The sequence below is a fragment of the Cricetulus griseus genome, chromosome X (assembly GCF_003668045.3).
Source record: "Cricetulus griseus strain 17A/GY chromosome X, alternate assembly CriGri-PICRH-1.0, whole genome shotgun sequence".
Lineage (NCBI taxonomy): Eukaryota > Metazoa > Chordata > Mammalia > Rodentia > Cricetidae > Cricetulus > Cricetulus griseus.
Window position 1 is genome coordinate 68,795,950 of NC_048604.1, and position 27,771 is coordinate 68,823,720.

The 27,771-nt window shown below is 42.8% G+C and overlaps 2 protein-coding genes across 3 annotated transcripts; both read right to left on the bottom strand.

Moving 5' to 3' along the window:
• Window positions 1-508: 508 nt before the first annotated feature.
• On the bottom strand, window positions 509-5,704 carry Itgb1bp2 (integrin subunit beta 1 binding protein 2). Its single transcript, XM_027431788.2, has 11 exons — window positions 5,168-5,704; window positions 4,895-4,944; window positions 4,745-4,801; window positions 4,525-4,667; window positions 2,657-2,751; window positions 2,495-2,553; window positions 2,318-2,388; window positions 2,128-2,227; window positions 1,782-1,895; window positions 1,340-1,402; window positions 509-1,064 (listed from the first exon to the last, which is right to left on the bottom strand). Exons 1-11 carry the CDS (start codon window positions 5,229-5,231, stop codon window positions 825-827), a joined length of 1,056 nt encoding a protein of 351 aa, XP_027287589.1. The 5' UTR covers window positions 5,232-5,704; the 3' UTR covers window positions 509-824.
• A 129-nt stretch (window positions 5,705-5,833) lies between these two features.
• Window positions 5,834-27,110, bottom strand: Nono (non-POU domain containing octamer binding). 2 transcript variants are annotated; one of them, XM_027431786.2, is made up of 12 exons: window positions 26,959-27,110; window positions 26,177-26,238; window positions 16,097-16,262; window positions 14,702-14,895; window positions 12,735-13,036; window positions 11,514-11,609; window positions 10,980-11,176; window positions 10,062-10,146; window positions 9,395-9,497; window positions 8,868-8,907; window positions 8,279-8,388; window positions 5,834-6,849 (listed from the first exon to the last, which is right to left on the bottom strand). In XM_027431786.2, exons 3-12 carry the CDS (start codon window positions 16,251-16,253, stop codon window positions 6,715-6,717), a joined length of 1,419 nt encoding a protein of 472 aa, XP_027287587.1. In that variant the 5' UTR covers window positions 16,254-16,262; window positions 26,177-26,238; window positions 26,959-27,110; the 3' UTR covers window positions 5,834-6,714. The 2 variants fall into 2 exon arrangements, with proteins under 2 accessions (XP_027287587.1, XP_027287588.1); XM_027431787.2 differs by lacking the exon at window positions 26,177-26,238 and having other exon boundaries at window positions 6,709-6,849; window positions 26,959-27,103.
• Window positions 27,111-27,771: the final 661 nt, after the last annotated feature.

Consider the following 27,771-nt stretch of genomic DNA (forward strand, 5'->3'; position numbering starts at 1 on the left):
CTAGGCTGATCTTATACATGTAATCTTCCTGCTTCAGTCTCCTGATCTCTAGAATTGTAGGAACAAGCCACTACACCTAGCTAGAATGTCTTTTTTTTTTTTTTTAGATCGATCTAGTCCAGAATGGCCTGGAATTCACTATGCAATCCAGGCTGGCCTCAAAAACATAGCAATCCTTCTACTTCAGCTTCCCCAGTGCTAGGATTCAAGGTGTGTGAGCCATTAGACCCAGCTCTGAATGTCTTTCTTTTTCTTTTTGTTCACTTTATTCAGAGGGAGGATTGTAAGACAAGGTTTCATGTAGCCCAGGCTGGCCTCCAATTCAGTATGTATGTCAGGAGGGCCTCGAACTCCTGATCATCTGTCCTCACCCCCTAACTGGTAGGATTACGGGCATACACCACCATGCCCAGCTCAGGTCTTTCTTTTGAGAGAAATGAACAAGCCTAAATTCTCAACTATCTGTAAACCACCTAATATGTAACTGGACATATAGGAAGTACTCATAAGTTCCTGGTGGCTGTGAGGAACAATGCATGTGCATGTGCATGTGCTTGTTTTCACATGTGTGCCAAACACACAGCCAAGTGGGGGTGGGGCTGAATCCACTCTTCCATGATGAGGTGAAAGATGACACTTATGTGAAACTGCAGAATACAAGGTTTATTTGGGGAAGCAGCAGCACAGTTTGGACAGTTTTGTTTGTTCTCTCCTCCTCCAGCCTCCTGCTGCTCAATGACAACACACAGTCAACCATATCCTGGTCTCTGAGGTTCTAAGGAGGTCACCGAGGGCCGACCTAGAAACTCAACTGTCTGATGTTCCTATTCCCCCATAGCTTCCTCCTCTTCTTCCTCTTCCTCCTCCTCCTCTGTCCAGCTCAGGTCATCATCTGAACCCTCAGATTCTTCCTCATCCATCTCTAACAAAACCCCTGCCCTAGCCTTCTCAGCTAGTGAATCGGGGTGCTCCAGCTGGGCCCAGGATCCTGGGTCAGCCTTGACCAGGGAGATTTCAACCCGTGATGGCATCAAGGAGACAGAGCTCTGCTCCACGTTTATGACCTAAGAAGCCAGGAAAGACAGAAAGAATGAAGAAATCATAGGCTTGGATTTAGAGTGGTGATGAATAAGAACAGAAAAAGAAAGGGGAAGACAGGAATGCAATGGGGAAGGGCAGAAGGAAGGAAGAGGGAAGAGGAGAGGAAGGAGGGAAAAACCAAAGCAGTTAAAGAGAAGTCCTCTATTTTCCCACAGCAAGTCTTCAACATACCCTCTACCGACTGGCCCTCCTCTTACCTATCTACCAACCTTGCCTCTGCCCATTTCTCTTCACTTACCCCCCAGAGCTTCATTTGTGCTTGGAACACACGGTTACCATCAAAGACAACATGGACTTGGAGCTGAGAGGAAAGAATTAGAAGGGTAGCATCAATTCCGGAAGGTCAGAAAAAGGGATTACTACAGAACCAGGTCAGAGGTAAGATCCACAGGCAGCCAACCCTGATGTAATAACTTTCTATTCCTCTCAGAACCTAAAGAGTGGAACCTAAAGAGTGCCACACGTCTTTAGTCCCAGCACTCAAGAGACAGAGGCAGGAGGATCTCTGTGAGTTTGAGGCCAGCCTGGTCTACAGAGTGAGTTCCAGGACAGCCAAGGCTACACAGAGAAACTCTGTCTTGGAAAAAAAAATGAGTGACAGCATACAGCATTTCTCCCTGTAAGACTGCACTCCCACCAGGGTTCACTCAGCCCCTCCCCTGCCTCAAATCATTCCTCACCTCAGTTTGACTGGCTTTCACCCAGTTGAATGCAGGAAGTGGAATCTGGCCATATACAGTCAGCACTACCAAGGAATCTGTTTGGTGCCAATCATGGCGGCAAGATGCTGGCAGCTATAGAAACGTGAAAGGAGGATGGTAAAAATCAACTCTTAACCCAGGAGGAGTCTCACGGGATATAAAGACATAAGAAGCTTCAGAAAGATGAACTATTTCAATGGCCAAGACTCTGAGCTGTAGAAAGCTAAAGAACAGAATCTTACTTGATTTCATCAGCCAGGAGGTACTAGGAGAGTGTATCTCTGTAATTGGGGCCTAACCAACTGTTTAAGAAAGGGGGGCTTACATGCTTTGCCCAGTCGTGTCTACCAACTCTGCATCCTGGCTGTGTCAGGAATGCTCCAAAATCCAGAGTCTGGATACCACAACAGCTCCAAGACTTCATCCTGAGGGAGGAAGATAATTCATTTGAATTCTACTCCCAAGCCCTTATTCTCATTCATATTGGGAGAAGCCTGCCCAGTACCTTCTCTTACCCCTCATGGAACCGAGGTGCCCCGGGGTGGTAGGTACATGGAGCAGCATCACTCTCAGGACCTTGGTAAACCTAAGAAGGCCAAAGGAGAATCAGGTCATTCAAATTTATGCCTATACCCAGGCATCCCTCAGGTATCTCTCAGCCACATGCTTGAGCCCCCAAAACTCTCACTCACAGCATCACATCCTGGGTTCTGGCAGCTGGAACCAGTCCAGATCAGACTACTGTCAAGTCCTGGGCAAAGGAAACAGTCAGGAACCTTTCTATTCCCCCCACCCTTCTGCCACTTACACGAAATTCCAGTCTTTGAGAGCAGTCCTATTAAAGATCCACCTACCTGCCCCAGGTTCCTGGTCTAGTTCCTTCTGTTCCAATGCCACTCCCAGGGCTTGAGATATAATAAGTGGCAGCAGTTTTGGAGGCATCTCTGACCTAGAGGTGATAAGCAGGCATTTAGAGCTGATCCATTCATCAGGGTTATCAGCTCTAGCACCCCTACTTACAGTCATAGAATCAAGGAAGTTTGGTATAAGTGAGTCAGGGTCAGGGAAGTCAGGTGACAACCCTACTGGCAGTTTTTTTTTTTTATCTCTATGGACATTCAAATTGCAGAGCCCTGGAGAAGGCCCAGGGCTTCCTTTATGGTGGGTTGTTTCTAATCTTCCCACCTTTCTCTGCACAACTATATCACTTCCTCTATTTGACTGTGGACCTAATGCTTTCTTGCTTGTATTATTCTCTGCAGTCTCCTGCTTTGTTAATACTACTTCCTGTGATGTAAGGTAGCTTTTAGGTTGGTTTTTTTTTTTTTTGAGACAGGGTTTCTTTGTGTAGCTCTGGCTGTCCTGGAACTCACTCTGTAGACCATGCTGGCCTCGAACTCATAGAGATCTGCCTGCCTCTGCCTCCCAAGTGCTGGAATTAAAGGGGTGCTCCACCTGGCAAAATGTAGCTTTTTAAGGGACTGGAGAGAATGCGCAGCCTGGGGGGACCATATTGCTCTTGAAGACCCAGGTTCAGTTCTCAGCACCTATACCAGGTGGCTAACAACCACCTATAACCACACACACATATACATAGAAAAATGTAATTCCTGGCCAGTCAGGGTTGTCCTGTTTCAAAAAAATTCAAATAAAACATTGAGCTTTTGTTTTGAATTTTTATTTACTATTATTACTAGTTTAATGTAGGGGCAAGTATGGAGGTCAGAGGACAACTTTGTAGAGTCACTTCCTTGTTTGCATCTTTATGTAGGTTTCAGGGATCAAATTCAGCTAGTTGGTATTATGTAGGAATCACCTTTTCCTGGTAAGCTGTATGACTGGCTCTTTTTGAAATGTTTTGAGACAGGGCATCACTTGGTAACCATGACTGACCGGGAACTCGCTGTATAGAACAGACTAGGCTCAGCCCTGTGGTGGGTGATCCTGCTGCCTCTGCCTCCTAAGTGTTGAGATCTACAGGTACAGATCAACATGTCCAGCAATGTAAGATTTATTTTTGCTTTATTTTCTGTAGCCTAGGCCAGCCCAATATCCACAGCAATCTTACTGACTCAGTATTCTAAGTATTGGGATTACAGGAATGAGCCAACAAAAACTGTAGCTGTAAGATTAAGTTCTTCCAAAACCAAACAGGTCAATAGAGGGTGTATTGGTGTGGGGGAGGCATGAACAAGGTACAATAATACATGTATGAAATATCGCATTCTCAAGTAGGTATGGTAGTGCACACTTGTAATGTCAGCCTTCAGGAAGTTAAGGCTAGAGGATCGAGTTCAAGACTGGGCCACCCAGAGAGCCTAACTCAACAAAATCAAAACACAGGTTATGTAGTCACTACTCTGCTATGTGAAGAGCTATCTAGTCCCTAGAATAGAGGGATCTATTCCATCATCCTTATACTGTCTTATAGCAAAGGGCATTTTTCTTTTTTGTTGTTTTTTTAGACAGGGTCTCTCTGTGTAACAGCCATGGATAGCCTTGAACTCACAGAGATTCACTTGCCTTTGCCTCCAGAGTGCTGGGACCACCGCCTAGCGCAAAGGACATTCCTTGACACAAATTTCCCGTATGACAAAAGATGCATCATGCAAACCAACACATGACCCTCCTCATATCTCTAACCCCTAGTTTCCAAACCCCAGTAAGCCATTAATTCCTAGGAAGCTGCATGGATATAGAAAGAAGTCCTGGGTTTCTTTACTTAGGCCTTTCTCGGAGCAAGGTCTCTGCTGACTTTGGAATTGTATTCAGAGGTTTTTGCTCCTGAAGTGAACTTGTGGCAGGGCCCTCAGGCTGAGGGACCTCAGGAAGCTTCTCAGCACAGTGTGGTCCTACAGTACAGCCCTAGTACAGATAAGGAGATAAGGATTAGAAGGGGAACTCTTTCATAGGGAGCAGAATCCAAGCAAGTAAAGGTTTACCTCGATGTTTAAGAACTCAGAGAAATCTACAGTTCGCTTTCGGCAGCAGGACCAACCCTGGTAACAAGAGACCCTGATCAGCTTAGATTTCCTGGGTATATTTCCTTGGGGGAAAATACTCTTGCTAAGCCCACATCACCTATTCCTCACCTTAAGTGCATCATGGAAGATTGGGACACCAGAGTGATAGTGACAGGAATCTGTAAACACCAGCAGAAAGATCAAGGCAGGAAAGATAACTGTGTCAAATTATCATCCCTTGTATTTTCTTCAGGTTCATGTTAATGGCTTTTCATATGATGTGGAAAGTAAACCATCAGACTAATTAAATTATGCCCAATTTTTTCTTCTCCCTGTTCTCAATGACCAGCCCCACAGCTGAACAACACACACTCAGAGCCCCTGAGGACAGTATTTACTCACCAGGGAGATTGGTATTGGGGTCAAAGTGTTGCCCACAGCCTTTGTTATGGCAGAGCAGAGACATGGAGGCGTTGGTTGAGCTTACTCAAAGGGTATTTCAAGGAGTCTGGCTGCAGAGTGGGGAACACCTCTTAGTCTGGAGGCTTTTAGCTGCTTAGAAGGGCCAGCTGTTTCTATCTTTAGTTCAGGAGGCGTCCACCTCCAAACATGGGCAAGGGAACTTCAATTGGTCTTCCCAGCCAATAGGAAAGTGCTCCAGAGTATTTTAGCTCTGAGGCTCAGGAAAAAAGGATCAGGAAGAAGAGCCCTTGGAACTTGGGTGAGGTCAGTAACTACAGCAGTTTTAGATGTTGCCAATTCCAACCCTCTGACATATCTGCAGCTGCTCAGAAACAAAATACTAATTAAGATCCCGCTTCCCTTTGTGATATGGATACAACCCCTCCATTTTCTGCCATTTGGAATAGCTTGCCTGCCATTACCTGCAGTGTCAACAGCATTAATACTAGCCACTCTTCCTTGCCTCTCACCCTCTCCTGCCCATGTTTGCCTAATGTTTAAGATTTCAAAAGGTGACAAAGATCACCATTATGTAGTCTACTATAGGTTTCTCCCAAGAGACAATTTCTTTCCCTCCCTTCCCCTTAAAAAAAAAGCACACAAAACTAAAAGGCTTCAAATGTATTTTAATAAGTGATGCTGCATTACTGCTCCATTTTTTCAGAAAAATTTCAAATTGAAGGTATCAGGAACAAATCAAACATAGTACACCAATAAAAAAATGCACAGCGTAACTACCTAAGATAGGCAAGGCTAAGAGCTACTGTCAGACCTTCAACACACAGCAACCCTGTTCCCAAGATTGTACTAGGCCTATCAAGAAAAGCTGTGGACAGCAATATCATAGACACAAAAGGTTATTCATTCTTGAGTAGTCCTTACCCAAGAAAAATATGGAGGCAAGTTAACACAAGACTTTTTTTTTTTTTTTAAGATATACTAAAATGAAAACCTCTAAGAGGTTCCTTAGGACATGAAAGGTTATATATGGGATATAACAGAACCGTATGTATGCTGTAACCTCTGTGGACATTTGTCTGAATTCTCACCTGGGAGTGAATGGAGGAATTGGGCTAGGTCATTGGAGGATGTTTAAAAGTTCTGTGGTGTATATGGCAGTGTCTCTGGGGTTGAGGGGAACCAAGATGAAAATGAAAAAGTACTCAAAACATGAGGGAGGGAGAGAGGGAGGAATGATCAAGATTAATGGAGCTCTGAGTTCATTTTGCTATGGTTCTCCAGGCCCTCAACAATCAACACACTTCAGGAATGCACCAGATAGACTTGATAAAGCAATATACCACAGACTTTGATTGTTAAATACCACCCCTCCCTTGCCCTCTGCCTCCAAGCATACTCCCTAGAGTAGTACAGGCAGGGAAAACCTATCTATTGGGAAGAACCCTAACACTTTTCCAGGGTAGAATTCTGGCTAGTCCAAAAAGGGCCTTTAAGGGTTGCGGGGAAACTAGACACTGCAACTTTATTTAGTATCGGCGGCGTTTATTTGGAGCAAAGTCAGCTCCAGGAGCTGGACGGTTGAATGCAGGAGGAGTTCCACCAATTGCTCCAATTCCTTCCATTGTAGCAGCTTGGCCAAAACGTTCAGTTGTTGGTGGGGTCTTAAAAGAGAAAGAGAACAATGTTACAATACAGTCTCTGTTCTCAGATTGCCACTCATCTTTGGTCTTCCCACTACAGGCCATTTCTATTGAACTATTCAAGACTCTTGACTGCTAAGGGCAAGCTAACTAAATAGGTTTAGAGTTCTAGTGGAGAACTCTGAGAGGAAGGTTGTACTAGTCACAGCTTCATTCTTTAGCTTTTAATCCACATTTTATACACAATTAAAATTCTTATTTCGATTGGTTCTATCCAAGTTCATTTTCCTGAGTCAGGAAGAACAAGACTATCATTTCTCTAGCAATCTTAAGTCTGTCCAGTTTTGGTCTGTCTATTCTTATTTTGACATTAGAACCAGAACAACTTCTGGATTTTATGAACCACAAGGACCTTGGATTCACATTCATTATATGTCATAATATCTAAGCTTCCTTAACTTTCCCCTCTAAAGAAAAACCTGCTGGCCAGGGAATGTGGTACATGCATTTGGAAGGCAGAGGCAGAAGCATCTCTGTGAGTTTGAGGCCAGCCTGGTCTACATAACAAGCTCCAGGACAACCAGGATTACAGAGAGCCTATCTAAAAACCCAAAACAAAAAGCAACTTGTTAACTGAGGATAACAACTATTACAGTCAATCCACTTTGACAGACAGAAGCTATTGTTTAACTCCAAGGTTAAAATGAGTATGGTATTCAATTTTCTCAAGATTACAAACTAAAGGTGGGTATTGGTGGCACACACCTTTAATCCCAGCATTTGGGAGGCAGAGGCAGGTGGATCTCTGTGAATTTGAGGCCAGCCTGGTCTATAGAGCGAGATTCAGGACAGGCTCAAAAGCTACACAGAGAAACCCATCTCAAAAACCAAAAACGATTACAAACTAAAGAGGCAGGCAGATCTCTGAGTTCGAGGCCAGCATGGTCTACAGATCTACTTCCAGGACAGCCAGAGCTGTTACAGAGAAACCCTGTCTCGAAAAAACCAGAAACAAAACAAAAGATTACAAACTAAAAGATCAGGGACATGGAATAGAGAGACAATACTTGCCTAACATAATAAATCAGATCCTGGGCTTCAATCATCCTCACCACCACCCCCAACATCTTAGGTTACATTATACCAATAACCCTAGAAATTGGCACCCTGTAACAAAATCAAAGTAAATTCAAGTAGTAGATGCTGGGCAGATAGGTTAGTTGGGTAAAGTATCTGTCCTGCAAGCTTGAGGACTCGAGTTTAATTCCCCAGCATCCAATGTAAAAGACCAGTCAGCTGACAAGTTCCAGGTCATGGATGGCAACAAGCAGTTGACTTCTAGCCACACTTACATGTACACACACCCGTACCCACAAAAATTAGACCCCGGAGGTCGAGAAGCTTTTCCCATCACTATTTACAATTATTATGAGGCCCTGGGGTTTATTACCAATCCCAAAGTTCCATCTGGCATCATAGTGGCAGGTCCTGGAGGAGCTGGGGTACCAGTTGGCACAGGAGCAGGGGGCATGGCGCCTCTATTGTTTATGCCCATAGCACCTAAAGCAGAGTAGTACTATCAGTATAGGGGAAAGAGATTATCAGTCTCTTCCCCCACCAAACAATTCAGTAGGATCTATAAACAAAGATATGCCAATCCTCCACTCCCAGCCTAAAAACCCCAATGTTCCTCGAAATGTCAAGTCATTTAAATGTGGACTAGGCAGAAGTTCCAGAACTCACTAGAGATCATATATTTTTAAAGATTTTTTTTATTTATTATGTATACAACATTCTGCTTCCATGTATATCTGCACACCAGAAGAGGGCACCAGATCTCTCATAAGGGATGGTTGTGAGCCACCACGTGGTTGCTGGGAATTGAACTCAGGATCCCTAGAGGAGCAGTCAGTGCTCTTAACCTCTGAGCCATCTCTCCAGCCCCAAAATTAGGCTCTGCAAGTATGAGGATCTGAGTTTAAATCCCAGGTTCAAACATAAAAAAGGCACAAGAACTATGTAACTCTTTAAGTCCTTACCTCCCATAGCCATTTGGCCCATCCGTATCTCTTGTTCTCTCTGAAAAACAATACATACTCAACATAGTCCAAGACAACAGTCACTCTATTATAATCCACTGACGACAACACAAAGTGATGATATACTAAGCCCTCTTACTATTTGTACAGTGACTTCAGGTAACAAAATAGAATTTCTATTAGGAACAAAAAGAGGCAATAGGAGGAAGAAAGAACTAATTTCCTCTTGGGGCTACACGGGTAACATTGGATTAGCCAAAGTCTGCTACAGGACTTAAATTTATTTCTTATTGTCATTGGATATGAACAACAACAGTGGTGCTAGCTTTTCATCCTAAATTTGCTATCAGGCAAGAGCTCTCCTTCAAACCTTATATCACCTCCCTTATCAACATCTATCTTTTTCCTTAAAAGGAATTTTATAGCATAGAAAAACTGGCCATAGCCTGGTATCCTAACAGACAAGTCATGGTAGTTTTGTCTTATCACACCTGGCCTGGCATATCATAGGCACATGGGAGATATACCGCATCAGGGAAGGTTCCCTTGAATCCTTCTTGCTGTCGCCGCATCATTTCTTCTTGTTGTCGTCTCATTTCTTCCTCACGGCGCCTGCGCTCCTCTTCCTGCCTATAGAATCACCAAGGTATTCCAAGATAAAGGCATTCCAGAACATGCACAGACCACTTGAACAGGAAGAAGATTAAGGCAGAGACAAGCCAACTGAAAATCAGCACAGCTTGGCAAGTACTAGGACAGCACCCAAAGACACCAGAGAGCAGCACTCAGCTCTTTCCCTTTAGCAAAGCCCTAAGGCAATTCCTAGAACCAAATGCAACTAAAACATCTACCCAAAGGGAGAATCTGAGAAGCAGCAGAAATATTTGCCAGTATTTACAATTGTATCAGGAAGAGTGATGATGACAAGTTAAAAACAAATCAATACTCTTTGGAATTGTCAGAAAAAAAGGTTAAAGAAAATGAGTTACAAGGCTGGTGAGATGGCTCAGTGGTTAAAGGTGCTTACCACCAAGGTTGATGGCCAGCTCAATCCCATTCCTAGGACCACACATGGTATAGAAGGAGGGAATTGATTCTGAAAGTTGTCCTATGCCCTCTATACATTGTGGCATGCTACTAGGCCCCAAACAAATGAATAGTGTTAAAAAGAAAAAAAAAAGGGGGGGGGGTTACCTGAGCTCCAGCTGCTTTCGTTTCTGAACCTCTTGGTTATGCAGCTCCTCCATTCTCCGAAGCTCTTCTTGACGCCTCATCAAATCTATCAACAGATTGAGACTTTTTGATTTTCTCTTCATATACACAATAATTTTCCATAGATATCCAGAAAACAAAGATGTTGACTAGACACAAACTATAGTCATTTTATAAGAGGGAACAAAAAAAGAGGGAACCTCAATTGAGACTGGTTGGTAGACAGACAAGCCTATGGTGCATTTTCTTGAATGATGTGGAATGGCCTAGCTCATGGTGGTGAGCCAGGTGAGTGGCGCACACCTTTAATCATAGCACTCAGGAGGCAGAGGCTGGTGGATCTCTGAGTTCAAGACCATCCTGGTCTACAAAACTATTTCTAGGACAGCCAGGGCTTCACAGAGAAACCATGCCTCAAACAAACAAACAATCACCCTAATCACCCACCCCCAAAGAAAGCAGAGTGAACAAGCCACGAGGAGCAACCTAATAAACAACACTCTCCATCAGTTCTTGCCTCCAGGGCTCTGACCTACTTAAGTTCCCGCCCTAGCTTCCCTCAATGATGAACTGTTATCTGTATTTCTGAGACAAAATAAATCCTTTCCCTCCTGAAGTTGCTTTTGATCATGGTGTTTTATCACAGCAATAGAAGCCTTAACTAAGATAATATATAATCCCAGAATGACCATCCAAGTGAACTCAAACCTTATTGTTTCCTTCTTTATAGAATCCATCCAGTATCTTATACTCCAAATCCATCCCCCATCAGAATCAACAAAGCATTTCAGGGAACAAAAGCAGTAATTTATGTCTTTTTCTACTGAGGGACAAAGAAATTACTGAACAAAAAACATTTGATATTTACTCTAGTTTTACAACCTATAGGTATATACTCACCCTGCCTCATTAGCATAACCTGGTGCTCATGGCGTGCTGCCTCCATCTCCATCTCCAGCTTCTCACGAGCCTCTTTGATGTTGCGGTCCACTTGATCCTGCTGTTGCTTCTCCATCTCAATGAGTGCCTTCCAACGCATGGCATACTCATACTCAAAGGACCCAGGCTGTGCAAATCTGGGTGGCTGTTCTCGCTCCCTATATAAAATACATATTATGTATAGTATTACTTACTTTGTCCAAGATTTCTTAGAATCACTTTCTTTCCTACGAGCCAAGTGAACACACACACACACACACACACACACACACACACACACACACACATATGTGCATGCACATGTGCGCACACACACCCCAAAGACATGCCTCTTTTAAAAACACCCCTTTAAATTTCAAGAACAGGAAAGTAACTAGGGGATGGAGGTGTAGTCAAACACAATTAAGGTCCTGGGTTCAACCGCCAATACTACACATATAAACACACCACCACCACCACGGAAATACATAAGAGTCAATTTATCTGACCACATACTTGTGAAACTGCTGGTTTTTTATAACCAGCTTCTCTGGAAGTCCCTCTTCATCATCTAACTGGTCCATAGGCTCCACAGTCACAGGCCGAGGAAATCTAGGTGAAAGAAGGAAATTAAGTGTTAATAAAGCCATACCCCAACAACCATGTCTGACACTGACTGGCATGATGAACTAACTAGGGATCAGAACTTCACAACTGGACAACTAGAATATTTATAACAGGAATAGGAATTTGGCAAGTATTCAAACTGTAACCAGGGCTGGTCTCAAGTTAATGGCATGCCTCTCCTACCTTAGCCTCCCAAGTGCTGGAATTATAGATATGAACTACCACATCTAAACATATTTCTGAAGAGATTTTAATATCTAACCCCAAATAACTGAGTCCCTCTTACTGGCATTATTTGGGGTTAACAGTCCAGGTTCCAGATTTCTCAAAAGTTAAAAAGCCAGCAGGCAAAGTACTTATCTAAATATTACTGATAACTCCAGAAAATGAAGGAGAGAAAATCCTAAGAGATAGTAAGTAATTCAACCAATTTTCCAGAATTCTAAAATGGGAAAATATGCTATGATTATTCAACACATATGAGTGTTTTTGCTGCAGGTATGTCAATGTACCACATCTGCCTGGTGCCTGCTGAGGCTGACAAATGGCTTTTTTTGTTTGTTTTTAGAAATAGGGTTTCTCAGTCTGACAGCTCAGGCTGTTCTGGAACTCACTTTGTAGGACAGGCTAGCCTCGAATTTAGATACACCTGCCTCTGGAGTGCTGGGATTAAAGACATGGGCCCTCTGTTACAGTTTAGTCAACAGGTGGGTGCTGGAAATCAAACTCAGGTCCTTTGCAAGAGCAGATAGTGTTCTTAACCACTGCAGTATCTCTCCAGCCTGAAAAGTTATCATCATGCCACTTCCACTGATTTATGATTCAGGGCCAGCAAGATAGTTCAATGGATAAAGGCACTTGCTCATTCAAGTTAGGCAACCTGAGCTTGGTCCAGAAACCCAGGTAAATATGGAAGGAGAAAATTGACTCCCCTAGTGTGTGTACACCATAGCATTTAAATGCACATACATACATAAAAAACTGTTAGTAGAAAAACTGAGTTAATGTTAAGTCTTTAAATGTAAGTAAGAACAGGATTACTAGATGTTAACTCTCCTGACCAAAGGAAAACTAAGGAACCCAAAACCATTGTCTGAAAACTCTACTTACGTGGTTAGCAAGAAGGAGCCTTCACTGCATCTGTCCAGAGCTTTTCGAGCAGCTGGCTTCCCTGAGAACTCAACAATGCCTTTCCCTGAGGGCCTTCCTCGGTCATCCACAATGACCACAGCCCTCTCCACCTGCCCAAACACAGAAAAGGCTTCTTCCAGCAGTTCGTTGGACACATACTGAGGAAGGTTTCGGACTGTAAGAGATGCACTATGACAGGCAAAGCGCACACGCAGCTGCTTTCCACGGAGTGGCATATTATCTAATTCCACTTTGGCAATTTCTGCCAGGGTTCGTGTTTCCTGGGAAAAACAAGAAAATTAGAATTTAACAAAGACCAATTGAGCAGACATCAACAAAATGTACCTCAAAAATTTTGGTGGGTATGGTGGCATATGCCTTTAATTCTAGCACTCAGGAGGTAGATAGAAGCAGGAGACTAATTGGCATTTTGAGTTCCAGGGCAGGGTCACAAGGCAAGGCTCCCATGTGCCTTGCCGCCCCTTAAAACCCTATCACGAGTCATCCTAACCTCACCTGTAGTCAGCTTCTAGCAGGCGTGGCTTACACTGTCCCCTTACACTTAACAATTTGGGATAGTTAATAGTTCAGAATATTCTAATTTACACTAACACACCAGAATTATACCTGTCCTAAAAAGAATAATAGTTATTTTATGTGAATGAATGTTTTGACTGTATGTGTGTTTATGAACAATGTGTGTATCTGGGGTCTATGGAGGTCAGGAGAGGGCATTGAATCACCTGATCAAGAAGGTTATTTAGGCCAGGAGGTGGTGGTGTACGCCTTTAATCTCAGCACTCAGGAGGCAGGTGGATCTCTGTGAACTCTAGGCCAGCATAGTCTACAGAGTGAGTTCCAGGACAGCCAGAGCTACACAGTGACACCTTGCCTTGAAATGTCCTCACACCCCACAAAAAAACAAAAAGAAAACATAGCTTCTTTCTCATATGAGAGAGAGAGAGAGAGAGAGAGAGAGAGAGAGAGAGAGAGAGAGAGTGTGTGTGTGTGTGTGTGTGTGTGTGTGTGTGTGTTTTGGGTTTCTCTGTGGCTTTGGAGGCTGTCCTGGAACTAGCTCTTGAAGACCAGGCTGGTCTCAAACTCACAGAGATCCTCCTGCCTGCCTCCAGAGTTCTGGGACTAGAGGCATGTGACACCATCGCCTGGCTTTTTCATATACTATTCTTAAATCAAACCAGAGTTTTGTTTATTTTTTGAGACTGGTTTCTCTGTTCTGGCTGTCCTTGAACTTGCTTTGTAGATCAGGCTGGCTTTGAACCCAGAGTTCTCCCTCTTGCCCCTGCCTTCCAAGTGCCGGGATTAAAGGTGTGCACCACCACTGCCTGGCTCAAATCAGAGTTTAAACATAAAATCTGCACATAAAAATACTAGAACTGAGAGTACTGCTGAGTGGCAGCACACTTATCTAATATGAATGAGTCTTCATTTGATTCCCAACTGTCTCCCTCAGAAAGAAAATGGATATCTATCTGTTGTAATATTAAAAGATTTTGAAATGATAAAAATAACTTGTCCCCCACCCCAGGGTTTTGAAGAGTAAGACAACACACATCACATACAAGGACTTTGGGAATTACATAAACTTTGATATGCATTAAAATGAACTTCCTTTTCACTTAACCCAAGCATGGTGGTACATACATGCCATCTAGCACTTGGGAAAGAGATAGGAACCCTGCAAGTTCAAGGAAACCCTGGAATTAAAATGAGATCTGCAAGCAAAAATAATCCCCATACTTTTGCACTTGTATGTCAGGCAAATAAACCTATATTGGCTTTCAAGCCTAAGGGAAAATAAACTTTTTTGTTTTGTACCATTAACTATTAGCACATAGACAATGCTACTATTTTTATTTTCTTTTTCCATATTCATTCCCGGTGTTTCCTGTTTTTCAAAGTATAAGCAACAAAGCTCTGTTACTCACCAAGCGAATAAAGCCAAAGCCTTTATCCTTATGAATGAAAACTTCGCCTGCTTTCCCATATTTCTCAAAAAGTTTCCTCATTTCCTCTTCAGTGATGTCAGGGGGAAGATTGCCCACAAAAAGACGGCTTCGTTGGGTGAAGGTCTTCTCTCCCGGTTTCCTAAAGTTCTTCAGGTCAATAGTTAAGCCTTCATCTGGAAGAAGACAGTCAATCAAAAGATTAGGAAAAGAATTAGTCGGGCTGGAGAGATGGCTCAGTGGTTAAGAGCATTGGCTGCTCTTCCAAAGGTCCTGAGTTCAATTCCCAGCAACCACATGATGGCTCACAACCATCGGTAATGAAATCTGGTGCTCTCTTCTGGCCTGCAGACATACACGCAGGCAAAACACTGTGTACATAATAAATAAATCTAAAAAAAAAAAGAATCAGTTATATCCTCAGTAGTGTTTCTGCGAAGACAAATACTACTTCCCAATGCAGCCTATCTAATGGCATCTTAGAATGTGAAAGCAGAAATAGTGGCACACGTCTTTGATCCCAGTACTCGGGAGGCAGAGGCAGACAAATCTGTGAGTTTAAGGCCAGCCTACTCAATAGTTCCAAGACAGCCAGAACTGTTACAGAGAAACCCTGTCTTGAAAAACCAAAATAAAAACTAATAATGTATATATATATACCTGCCTGGATGAGTTTATATGAAGATCCCCTGGAACTGAAGTTAGTTACCACTTGATAGGGTTACCTAGAATGGACCCAGATCCTCTCCCAATAGCTCCTATCTACTGAGCCACATCACCAGCCTCTACTTCTATTGCCTCCCTTTTAAAAAAATTACTTATATGTATGTGTAAGTGTGTGAACATGTGCCATGTTACGTAAGGGCCTCCATGGAAGTCTTAAAAGGATGCTGGATTTTTTGGAACAGGAGTTACAGTTGGTAACAAGTTGCCTTATGTAGGTGTGGGGACCAAACTCAAGACATCTGGAAGAGCAAAAGTGCTCTTCACCACTGAACGAACCATTTCTCCAGTCACCCCTACACCATCAGGTTTCTATTCTTATAGGTACAGTTTTTTCCTAAAGGAATGAGAACATACATAGACTTTTTACAGATTAAAGGTGGGCATGCCTGGTGTTGGTGGCTTTAATCCCAGCACTCGGGAGGCAGAGGCAGGCAGATCTCTGTGAGTTCGAGGCCAGCCTGGTCTACAAGAGCTAGTTCCAGGACAGGCTCCAAAGTCACAGAGAAACCCTGTCTCGAAAAACCAAAAAAAGAAAAAAAAAGTACACTACTAAAAGCCTATTCACTTATAATCCTGAGAAATTTATCTAAAACCCATGAAGCCATTTTCAATGGAATCTACTTACGACTACATCATCCACCATCTACTTACTCTGGCTGCTGGCCTGCTGTCCATTTGCAGGTATTGGTGGGGGTGGCTGCTGCTGCTGCTGCTGTTGCTGCTGATGGTGCTGCTGGTGGTGATGCTGATGATGCTTCCTTGGAGTGTGGTTCTGCTTCTCCAAGTTAAAGGTTTTATTGCTCTGCATGTTTGCACCCTATAGGAAAATGTAGAATGTCAAATATCCACTATTTAGGATTTAGTCAGTTATCTTCCTGATGGTTTATATGTCATTAAAACTATCTTGGTATTCTACCTTTTGTGTGATTACAACTGGTTTCTCTGAATAATAAAAACAATTTAGGACAGCCTAGGAGATATTTAAGACCCTATTTCAAAATAAATATCTTCCCTAAACCAGCCCTACTGTATATTAAAGCTTGTGAGGCAGAGGCAGATAGATCTGAGGTCAAGTGCAGTGTGGTCTACAGAGCAAGTTCTAGGACAGCCAGGGCTACACAGGGAAACCCAAGCCTTAAAAAAACAAAAACAACCAGGCGTGGGTGGCGCACGCCTTTAATCCCAGCACACAGGAGGTAGAGGCAGGTGGATCTCTGTGAGTTCGAGACCAGCCTGGTCTTACAAGAGCTAGTTCCAGGACAGCCTCCAAAGCCACAGAGAAACCCTGTCTCGAAAAAAACCAAAAACCAAAAAAAAAAAAAAAAAAACACAAAAACAATCAAACAAACAAAAAACAAAAACAACAAAACAAAACCACAAAGGGTCAAGTCCGATAGAACATGCCTTTAATCCTAGCACTCAGGAAACAGAGGCAGATCTCTGAGTTCAAGGTCAACCTGGTCTACACATTTAAGTTCCAGGATAGCCAAATGCTGCACAATGAGATCCTGTCTCAAAAAAAGAGAACAAAAACCCACAAAGGGTCAGGGCCAGGGTGTGGTGCTGGCACATGCCTTTAACTCCAACACTCTAAAAAATTTTTCTAATGTATTTATTGAAAATACATCTAGTAGCTGGGTGGTGGCGGCACATGCCTTTAGTTCCAGCACTAGGGAGGCAGAGGCAGGCGGATCTCTGTGAGTTTGAGACCAGACTGGTCAACAAGAGCTAGTTCGAAGCCGGGCGTTGGTGGCACATGCCTTTGAATTCAAGGCCAGCCTGGTCTCCAGAGTGAGTACCAGGATAGGCTCCAAAGCTACACAGAGAAACCTTGTCTCGAAAAAGCAACAAAAAAGAAAAAATCTTCCAGAAGCTTTAAATAAAAAAAAAAAAAAAGTAGCAGCTCAATGTGGGCCTGGTGTTGTAGCGGACGCCTTTTATCCTAGCACTGGGGAGGTAGAGACAGGATCTCCTTGAGTTTGAGGCCAGCCTAGTCTACCATAATGAGTTCCAGAACAGCCAGCATTACATACAGCAGCTGTCTCCAAAAATAAACGGCAGCCTGGGATACAGACTGTCTCAAAAATTACAAAAGGCAAAAAGTAAACAAAACTACCACAAAAAGTTCAGAAGTCTTGATCATCTCCATCACCTAACGCAAAATTCACTGTAGATAGTCCAAAGTTAAGTGAGGAAAGTATAGATTGCAAGCTTCTAGACTTAGGTTTGAATTAGGTCCTAATATATACTATATACTTTGTATCATTTTGCATCCAGGTGGTGGTGGTGCACGCCTTTAATCCCAGCACTTGGGAGGCAGAGGCAGGAGGATCTCTGTGAGTTCAAGACCAGCCTGGTCTACAAGAGAGTTCCAGGACAACCTCCAAAGCCACAGAGAAACCCTGTCTCAAACCCCACCCCCAAAGCAAGAAACAGGCATCCAAAAATATCTGCTCTTTGGTAATAGCTATGAGGATTAGCGAATAACTCACTACTGGCATATACCGAGCACTCACTAAGCAATTTTTTAAAAGATTTATTTATGTTGCCAGGTATAGTGGTACACACCTTTAGTCCCAGCATTCAGAAGCACAGGCAGGCAAAAAGCAAGTTCTAGGACAGCTAGGGCTGTTAAACAGAAGCACGATACAGAGAGATAGATAGTGTGTGTGTGTGTGTGTGTGTGTGTTATCTGCATATGTCTATGTACCAAGTATATTATGTGTCTTATGCCCCTTGATGCTGGAAGATGGCTGTGGTACCACAGTTATAGTTGTAAGCTGCCACATGGACCTTGGAAATTAAGCCCAGGTACTCTAGAAGAGCAACATGAAGTACTCTTAATGGCTGAGCCATCTCTCCAGCCCCTACAGTAATTCTTAATCAAGATAGTAAGACTACCTAAATAAAAGAACACAGGTGCTTACTTAAAACTAGGATTTGAAAACAGGTTGTGAATGAGCCCAAAAGTGAATAAAACAAATTTGTATTTTGAGCAAAGTAAAAGAGAAGCAAATATAAAAAGACAAATAATGTTCACTTCTGTCATTTGAAAACTGTAGGGAAAGGCAAGATGACTCAACCTCTTAGTAAGGGCTCTTTTCTCTAAGCCTGATGACCTGTGTTTAATCCCTGGGCTCCACAAAGGAGAGAAGTAGGAACTGACTGACTCCTGCAGGCGAACACACACACAAATAAATAAATGTAATCAAGACTAAAACTCTGTATGTAGCCAAGGCTGGTCTTGAACTCTGATTCTCCTACTTCCAGCTCGAATGTCCAACCCAACCATGCCTGGCTAAAAAGCTGTCACGTCTCTAAAAACCAGAGGACCATTGTCCTCATCCGAAGATGGTTATCCAGTGAATGAAGATCCCCGAGTCAGAATCCAGCTGAAGCAAAGTTGTCCATAAAAGAAGCAAAAGGTTTTCCCACAGATATTGTTATCACAACATACCTCTAAAAAAAATTACTTCCCAAATTGTGACAAATCCTTGACTGTTGGTTTTAGTTAAGTACATACAAAAGTTTTTCTATTCTTTATTTTATATCTGAAGACTGTTTCAGAAGATAGAAAGTGGGCCAGAGAGTCAGATCAGTGGGTAAAGGCACTTGTTAACAAGCCAGTCCTGAGTTCGATCCCAGAAACCATGTGATGGAAGGGAAAGAAAAAAAAAAAAATCAACCATGAAGTAGTCCCTTGATTTTCTACATGAATACCATGGCACACACACAAACCCACACATATATACAGACATAAACACAAAATAAAATTTGTTTAAAATCTTAAGACAACATACAAAACAAGAGCTATCAAGGTGTTCACATTTTTCAACTCAGGAACCAGAATCACACTCCTAGACTCAGAAAACTAAAAAGCCAGTCAGGCGATGGTGGTACACGCCTTTAATCCCAGCACTTGAGAGACAGAAGCAGGGAGATCTCTGAGTTCAAGGCCAGCCTGGTCTACAGAGTGAGTTCCAGACAGCTAGGGCTGTTTAACAGAGAAACCCTGTATCAAAAAAAAAAAAAAAAAAAGAAAGAAAAGAAACAAAAACAAAACAAAAAACCCAACAACAAAAAACCTAAAAAGGCCAAACAAAAAATCCCACTGAGGCAGTAATCAGAAGGTTGAAGTGAAATGATGGAAAGTTCCAGGCCAGCCTGGGGGAATAAAGGCCTTATCTTAAATACCAAACAGCAGGGGACTAGAGAGACAGCAATTTAGTTCCTAACACCAATGTTAGATGGCTTCAAGACCCAGTGTCTGTCTGTCTGTGTGTGTGTGTGTGTGTATTTGAGAGAGAAAGGGTATGGAGCTGGGTGGGTAGAGAGGATCTACAAGGAGCTGGGGGAAGGGAAAGTATGATCAAAATATACTGGATGAAAATTTTTTTCTATTTAAAAAAGATATACAGGGGCTGGAGAGAAGGCTCAGCTGCTCTTCCATAGGACCTGGGTTCAATTCCCAGCACCCACATGGCAGCTTACAACTGTCTGTAATCTAGCTCAAAGTGATCTGACATCCTCATAGAGACATAATGCAGGTAAAAACACCTATACACATAAAAAAGTTACAAATGGCCGGGCGTTGGTGGCACACGCCGTTAATCCCAGCACTTGGGAGGCAGAGGCAGGCGGATCTGAGTTTGAGGCCAGCCTGGTCTCCCGAGCAAGTGCCAGGACAGGCTCCAAAGCTACACAGAGAAACCCTGTCTTGATAAACAAAAGTTACAAATGAAGTATTTTTTAAAACTACAAAACAGCAAAAACAGAAAATTTTAAGACATGGTCATAAAATTATTCACTATGATGGCCTGAGCAATAAAAATGACTGAATTACCAAAGTCATTTGTTTTTCGAGACAGGGTTTCTGTGTAACAACAGCCCTAGCTGGTCTGGAACTAGCTCTGTAGACCAGGCTGGCCTCAAACTCAGCTCTGCCTGCTGGGATTAAAGGCATGCACCACTACTGCCTGGAGAATTACCAAAGATTAAAGGAATAATAGGTTGTATTTGAAGCATCTCTCTCTGATGGGAATCACATGGCACTGAAAATTATGAGGACTATATTGTGAAAGGTAAGAGAAAACTTATTGGTCAAGAGATAAATGAACAGTATACCTACAAAAAATGAAAGTACCTTCCTTACTTGTAGACCTCTGATAATTTTTTCATTTCACCAATTCATTTAACAAATAATGAATGCCTTCTATTTGCTAGGTGCTACTCTAGATGGACATATGTTTTGGCCTTCAGAATCTACTTTTCTGTAAAAGATAAAATAGACACACTAGGGCTGGAGAGATGGCTCAGGGGTTAAGAGCACTGACTGCTCTTCCAGAGGTCCTGATTTCAATTCCCAGCAACCACATGGTGGCTCACAACCATCTGTAATGAGATCTGGTGCCCTGTTCTGGTGTGCAGATATACATGGAAACAGAATGTTGTATACATAATAAATAAATAAAATCTAAAAAAAATAGACACACTAAATAAATTACACAGGACTGAAGAGGTTAAGTGCCAATTAAATACAAAACTGGGAGAGACGAGGCACAAATGGACTATCAGAGGGCTGAATATGATTTTGAATTACCTGACTGAAAAGCTGACATTTCGGCTTAGACTTGAATTCTCACAACATTTCTTCTCCTCCTTTCTCTTTTTGTTTTCGGGACAGGGTTTCCTTGTATAACCCTGACTGTCCTGAAACTCAAGTGGTCCACCAGCCTCTGCCTCCCACTGGGATTAAAGACGTGCACCATCACACCCCTCTCACAACATTTCAACCACATTCTCCAGCAATTTTGCAAAGCACCAGAAATTACAATAAAGTACTTGCTAACAACCTGCATTAAACCCCCAGGATCCTTATAGCTGAAGAACTGACTCCTACAAGTTGTCCTGACCTCACATACATATGCATACTGAATTAAAAAATGGTTCTTGAGACAAGATTTCTCTATGTAGTCCTAGCTATACTGTAGCTTACTGTGTAGACAAGGCTAGCCTTGAACCCAAAGAATCACCTACCTCCCAGAGTGCTGGGATTAAAGCATGCACCTCTATGCCCAGCCAGGCCAGAACCCACATCTGACCTCTGAATTAAAAAAAATAATAACCAACAAACCCTATTCAGCTGTGGTGGTGGCTCGTGTCTGTAATTCTAGCACTCTGAGAGCCTGAGGCAGAAAATTATGAGTTTTAGGGCAACAAGAGCTAACAGACCAGGAGGGAGAAAGAAAAAGGAAAAAAGAAACAAGCATGCCTGGTCCCAACACTCATATTAAACAATTCACAAATGCCTATAACTCCAGCTCTAGGAAATCAGGTATCTCTGGCCCTCTTGGACACCTTCATGTGCATACATTCACATATAGATATACATAAAAACACACTAATAAGTTATTATCATTATGGACACACATGGTATAGACATACATACTGATGAAACACCCACACATGAAATAAAAATACAATAAATCTAATTTAAAATAGCTATTAAAAAGTATGCCAGCCAAGGGTGGTAGCATTTGCCTTTAATCTCAGCATTGGGTAGTCAAAGACAAGTGGATCTTTGTGAGGTCTGCAGAGCTAGTTCCAGGATAGCCTCCAAAGCCACAGAGAAACTCTGCCTCGAGAATCTCCCCCCAAAGCAAACCAGTTTGGAACCTCCCTCTTTATGATACATAATGAATTCTCATGTAATTAAATCTTTAACACTGCTGGACATGGTGGGGCACACCTTTAATTCCATCATTAAGGAGGCAGAGACAGGCAGATCTCTGGTCTATACAAGTTCCTGGATGGCCAGTGCAACATAGAGAAATCCTGTCTTACCCTGCCACCTCTCCAAAAATAAAGACCCCTATTGTGTTGGATGCTTTAGGTTGTTTCTAGATTTACCATTAGAATCAATGCACATATCTTTAGGCATATCAACATTTAAATATTCCTTTCACCATTTCTGTCTCTGCCTATTTACCTTATAAGACATTACTGTTTTAGTTTAAGCATCAATGTACCATTTGTTCAACTTTTCCTCATTTCTGCAATGTCTACATAATTTTAATGCCTATATAAAAAGTAAACCTAGATATATACTAATTTATTGAAGTACCATAATTTAGGTTGCTTTCAGTTTTTCCTATCACAGCACTATAGTGCTTTTAACTTTGTTTACTTATTAGAAAACAGAATCTAGCTTTGTGACTCTTTACAGTGTAGTTTTTAGCAACAGATGTAGTGATTTAATGGCAAATAAAACATCTTACTTTAAAAATTAATTTTTTTTTGTTTTTTCAAGACAGGGTTTCTGTATGTAACAGCCCTGGATGTCCTGATAATTCCTCTGTAGACCAGGCTGGCCTCGAACCTAGAGATCTGCCTGCCCCTGGCCCTCCTCCCCCCAGTGCTGGGAGTAAAGGCATGTATCAACAAGCAGGGCTCCAGGCAATGATTTAAAAATAAACTGGATAATGTGCCTTATTCCTATAATCCTACCCTTTGCTGTTTTGAGTCAGCCTGGGCTATAGGGTAAACCTGTCTCAAAAAAGGAAAAAACGGGCCAGGCGTTGGTGGTGCACGCCTTTAATCCCAGCACTCAGGAATCAGAGGCAGGCGAATCTCTGTGAGTTCGAGGCCAGCCTGGTCTCCAGAGCAAGTGCCAGGATAGGTTCCAAAGCTACACAGAGAAACCCTGTCTTGAAAAAACAAAAACAACAACAAAAAAAACAAAAAAGGAAAAAAAGGCAAAAGCAAGATGCGATGGTTCGGGCTGGAGAGATGGCTCAGAGGTTAAGAACACTGACTGCTCCTCCAGGGATCCTGAGTTCAATTCCCAGCAACCACATGGTGGCTTACAACCATCCGTTATGAGATCTGGTGCCTTCTTCTGTTGTACAGATATACATGGAAGCAGAATGATGTATACATAATAAATAAATAAAATCTTTAAAAAAAAAAAAAGATGCCATGGTGCGAAAACCTGTAATTCCATCATTGTGTAGGCTGAGATAAAAACAGTTTCACGAAAGCCTTGACTAAGTATCAAGCAAGACTCACAATACCTCCCCCTCCTCCAATAACACAAGGAAATGAAAGTCCACCCCAGAAACAGTTGGAGATGGGGGAAAAGCATTATAATCAAATCTTTTCCTATTGTAAGTGAAGGTATTAATTAAATGCCCCCTTCCTCTATTTCAGAAGTAGCCAGTGGCAGATTTGTCATCTTCACAGCCATTTTCCCACTAAATCTTACCTTTTCTCAGGTTGGAGTCCAAAAAACCCCTTTTTTCCCTCTAGCCTTTAATTACAGTGATGCTCTGAAGGCCGAGGTAGGACAACCCCAGGTTTAAGGCCAGCATAGGCTACGGAGTTCCTGGCCAACCTAGGTTATATATATTGAAGCTCTGTCTCCAAAAACAAACAAAACACTGGGCATCCTAGCCCACTCCTTTAATCCCAGCATTGAGGCAGAGGTAGGTGGAATTCTGAGTTCCAGACCTAAGTGTTCCAGGTTAGCTATACCTACACAGTGTAATTCTGCCTTTTAAAAAAAGAAAAAATAAATAAATAAAAAAGAAAGAAAGGCGGGTGTTGGTGGCGCACGCCTTTAATCCCAGCACTCGGGAGGCAGAGGCAGGCTGATCTCTGTGAGTTCGAGGCCAGCCTGGTCTCCAGAGCAAGTGCCAGGATAGGCTCCAAAGCTACACAGAGAAACCCTGCTTGAAAAAAACAAACAAAAAAACAAAGAAAAAAAAAGATATTGTAAACCATTTATTTCAAGGAAGGTTGTATTTTGGCTTTAGAAAGTATATTCTGGAAAAAATAAGTATTCTGGCACTGGCAGAGAATGGAATAGAATAAAGATGATGATGGGGAAGAGTAACCAGAATGCATCATAAACATGTATGAAACTGTCAAAGAAAAATGATTTTTAAAAAAGTACACTCTGAAAATTAAGATATTTACTGCCCATTACAATCCAGGCTGAATGTGATGACACACACCTTCATTCCTAGCTTTCACTCAGGAGGCAGAGGTAGGTGAATCTCTGTGAGACAGGGTCCAACCTGGTCTATATGGTGAGTTCTAGACCAGGCCATTTTAGCAAGTGAGACCCTGTCTCAATAAAATCCAGGCAATGCTCTACATCTGCATTATTTCATTTAATGCCCCCAGTTGTTATTCTTTTGAATGAAAACAGAGGCCTAAAAAATACTTTAGCCACCCAAGGCCACACCAGTGTAAGGAATGGAACCCAGATCTGTTGACCTCTAAATTCCAAAACCAGTATGCAGCAAAGTCTTCAATTCAATGTATAAACTCCAACAAACTCACTGGCTATGTCACCTAACTTGCGCAACCTGTTAAGATAGAAATGATGGGGGAAACAGTGAGTGACCTTAAAGGAGTGGTTAACTTTAAGGCCTAAATGAGATACTACTACAAGGCATTTAGCTATCATTCAGGAATAGATGAAGCACTTGATCCTGAAGGAAACTACCATTCTTATTTCCACTTTAAGAAAGAGGAATGCAGGTGGCTGGTGGTGGCAGACCCCTGTAATTCCAGCACTCAAGAGGCAGAGGCAGGCAGATCTCTGAGTTCAGAGGCCAGCCTGGTCTACAAACCTCATCGAAACCCTGTCTCAAAAAAAAAAGTGCGTTGGTGGCCCACGCCTTTAATCCCAGCACTTGGGAGGTAGAGGCAGGTGGATCTCTGTGAGTTCGAGACCAGCCTGGTCTACAAGAGCTAGTTCCAGGACAGCCTCCAAAGCCACAGAGAAACCCTGTCTCGAAAAAACCCAAAAAAAAACCAGGAATGCTAAACAAATGTCATCTCAGGAGGCAAAGGCACTCTATGTAGACCAGGCTGATTTTTAATAACCAAACTGCCTTTATGTTTTTGAATAAAGATCCCTTCCATGTAGTCTTTTCCCAGTTTGCATTTGCCAATGAAGGTAAGGTTAAGTAACACTGCCTGAGGTACCACTGTATACACAGTAGAACCTGAGGTACCACTGTATACACAGGAACTACCAAGCACTCAAGCTGTACTTCTACCATCAACTGCAGCAGTATAATTTCAAGATACATGCAGAAGTAAACTTAGCAACCCCTAACCATTGGGCTTTAAAAAGAGATCAGCAGCAAGAACTTCTGGATTTCTGTCTACTCATGTGTCCTAAGACTAACCATAATGAAAAGGACTGTTGAGAAAATATGTTGATGAGAACGACTGTAGCTACTGTGTGATACAACTGCACACGTGTTTACCTACAGGACCACATTAATCACACTCATCTGAAATCTAAGTCAAGGATCTCTCAATTTTTAGAAGTCAAATTACTAAATGGAAAACTGCTGAAGAATCCAGTGTGAATTTACCAGAATGAAGTGGCCACCTGGTGGGCCACCCTAAAAACCGTATGTAAAAAAACAAACATGCTACAAGGCTGCTGCTTTTTTTTTTTTTTTAGGACTTTTCAATTAATAACAACTAAGTTGCAGAAACATAAATTTAAGCACTATCCTCTACTAGAGCAGCCAGAATTAGGAAAAAAACCAAACCCACACAGTTCAGTCACATTTTAATTTCAGATTTAAAAACCATTTAGCTTAAATAACATGAAAAGTCCGCCGAAATTAATCTGTTGTCAATGTGAAGTCCGTATTCAACTGACCATTCTGCACTTTACCTGGTACCCCTAACTCCTACACCTACCTTTACTTCGATTTGAGCACAGTTAAAGTGTCTGTCTCCCAGTCCTCGACTAACCTCGACTTCTGTTAAAAACACAAAGAAAGGCGTCAGCTTACAGCAAGACTTCCGCAAAGTGAAAAATACTCGAAAATAAAGCCACAAATATAAGTTTAATTTAGAAGAGCGATACCTACAAATGTCTAGGAAAAGCTTAAGCAGCAAGAGGTTTGGAAAAAAAGGCGCGCGCGCGCGAGAGCGAGCGAGGGAGGGTGGGGTGGAGGTGCTTCATGAACTTAGCTGCAAAACGTCAAGGGGGTCTCTCTGACCCAGCAAACTTTCACTTAAAGTTGTTTTCACAAGGAAACATAGCTCCAGGGGCCCCACTGGCCCTTTCGGATTTAATGGCCTCGCGGGGCTAAGGAGGAGGAGCATCCGACAAAGCAAAGCGCCTCCTCCTCCAACCAGGACTTCAGGGCTTTCGCATAATAGACCCCACACCCTCTGGCCCAGGGCGGCTCAGAAGCCTCCAACTTATGGTAGCTAAAATTTGGGACGAGTAGCACAAAAGCCCTGGACAGGAAAGCAAGAGAGGCATGGGCTAAATCCCCGGGCGTGGAGCAGCAACCACGCCGGACCCCACGGGTGGGCTGTGAAGGCCGTACGCAGAGGGGGAAAGGCCTTACGGGGCCTTCGAACCCACATCCTCCGTCCAAAATCGGCCTCGCCCTAGCCCCTTCCTTCGCGTATCGTCGCAGGAAGTCCCACTGCCCCCTAAACAACCACGGAGCCGTCCCCAAACTCACCCTCTGCCCACAGTTCTTTGCTCAGAGTAACGGCGACGCTGCACGGCCTCCACCGTCCCGAGAAAAGAGCGCGCGACCGCCGGAAACCAGCCGACGGAGCTCGGTGCCTCCCAAGGGGGTCAATGTTGGATTCCCGATTGGCTACATAAACTGCCAATCAAAGTTTATCTCCCGAGGAGGACTCATTTGTCCGCCATTTCTTAGATTCTATTGGCTACCAACTGTGAAAGCCTTGGGTTCGTGTGAACCACAGAAGGGGGACAAAGAGCGAGGCTTTGTACCTTATGCGCATGCACTAGAGGCGTTGCACGAGAGACGGAAAAGGAAGGGGGAGGGGAGCTAGCCGTGGAAGGTAGTTTGGAAGGAAAGACTAAACGCCTCTACGAAAGGACTGAAAGAGCTAGTGGTGGGAGGAGGAAATAAGAGTACTAGTGAGAGAGGAAAAGTGGAGAGAAAAGGGGGAGAAAATGCATGCGTAGGCGTGCGCTGAGAGTTTATGTACTGCGCCTGTGCAAAAATCGAGTAACAATGTCATTGTATTCTATGTGGCAGAGCTAGCCGATTGCTACTGAAAAATGCCCCGCCATGTTTCTTTTTACACACTTCCTCAAAGCTTGCACCCTGACACTCAGTACCATTTTAGTTTACTTTCACAATGCTGAATATATTCGGGAAGTGCTACTGAAATGGTCATGATTATAGAAAGGGGCAGGAGGGTAAGCGATTTTGACACTTTAATCCCTGTGTTGATTACCCAGAACTGAACCAGCACTATTTCCATGGTAACCAGAGAACACGATAGGCCAAACATCA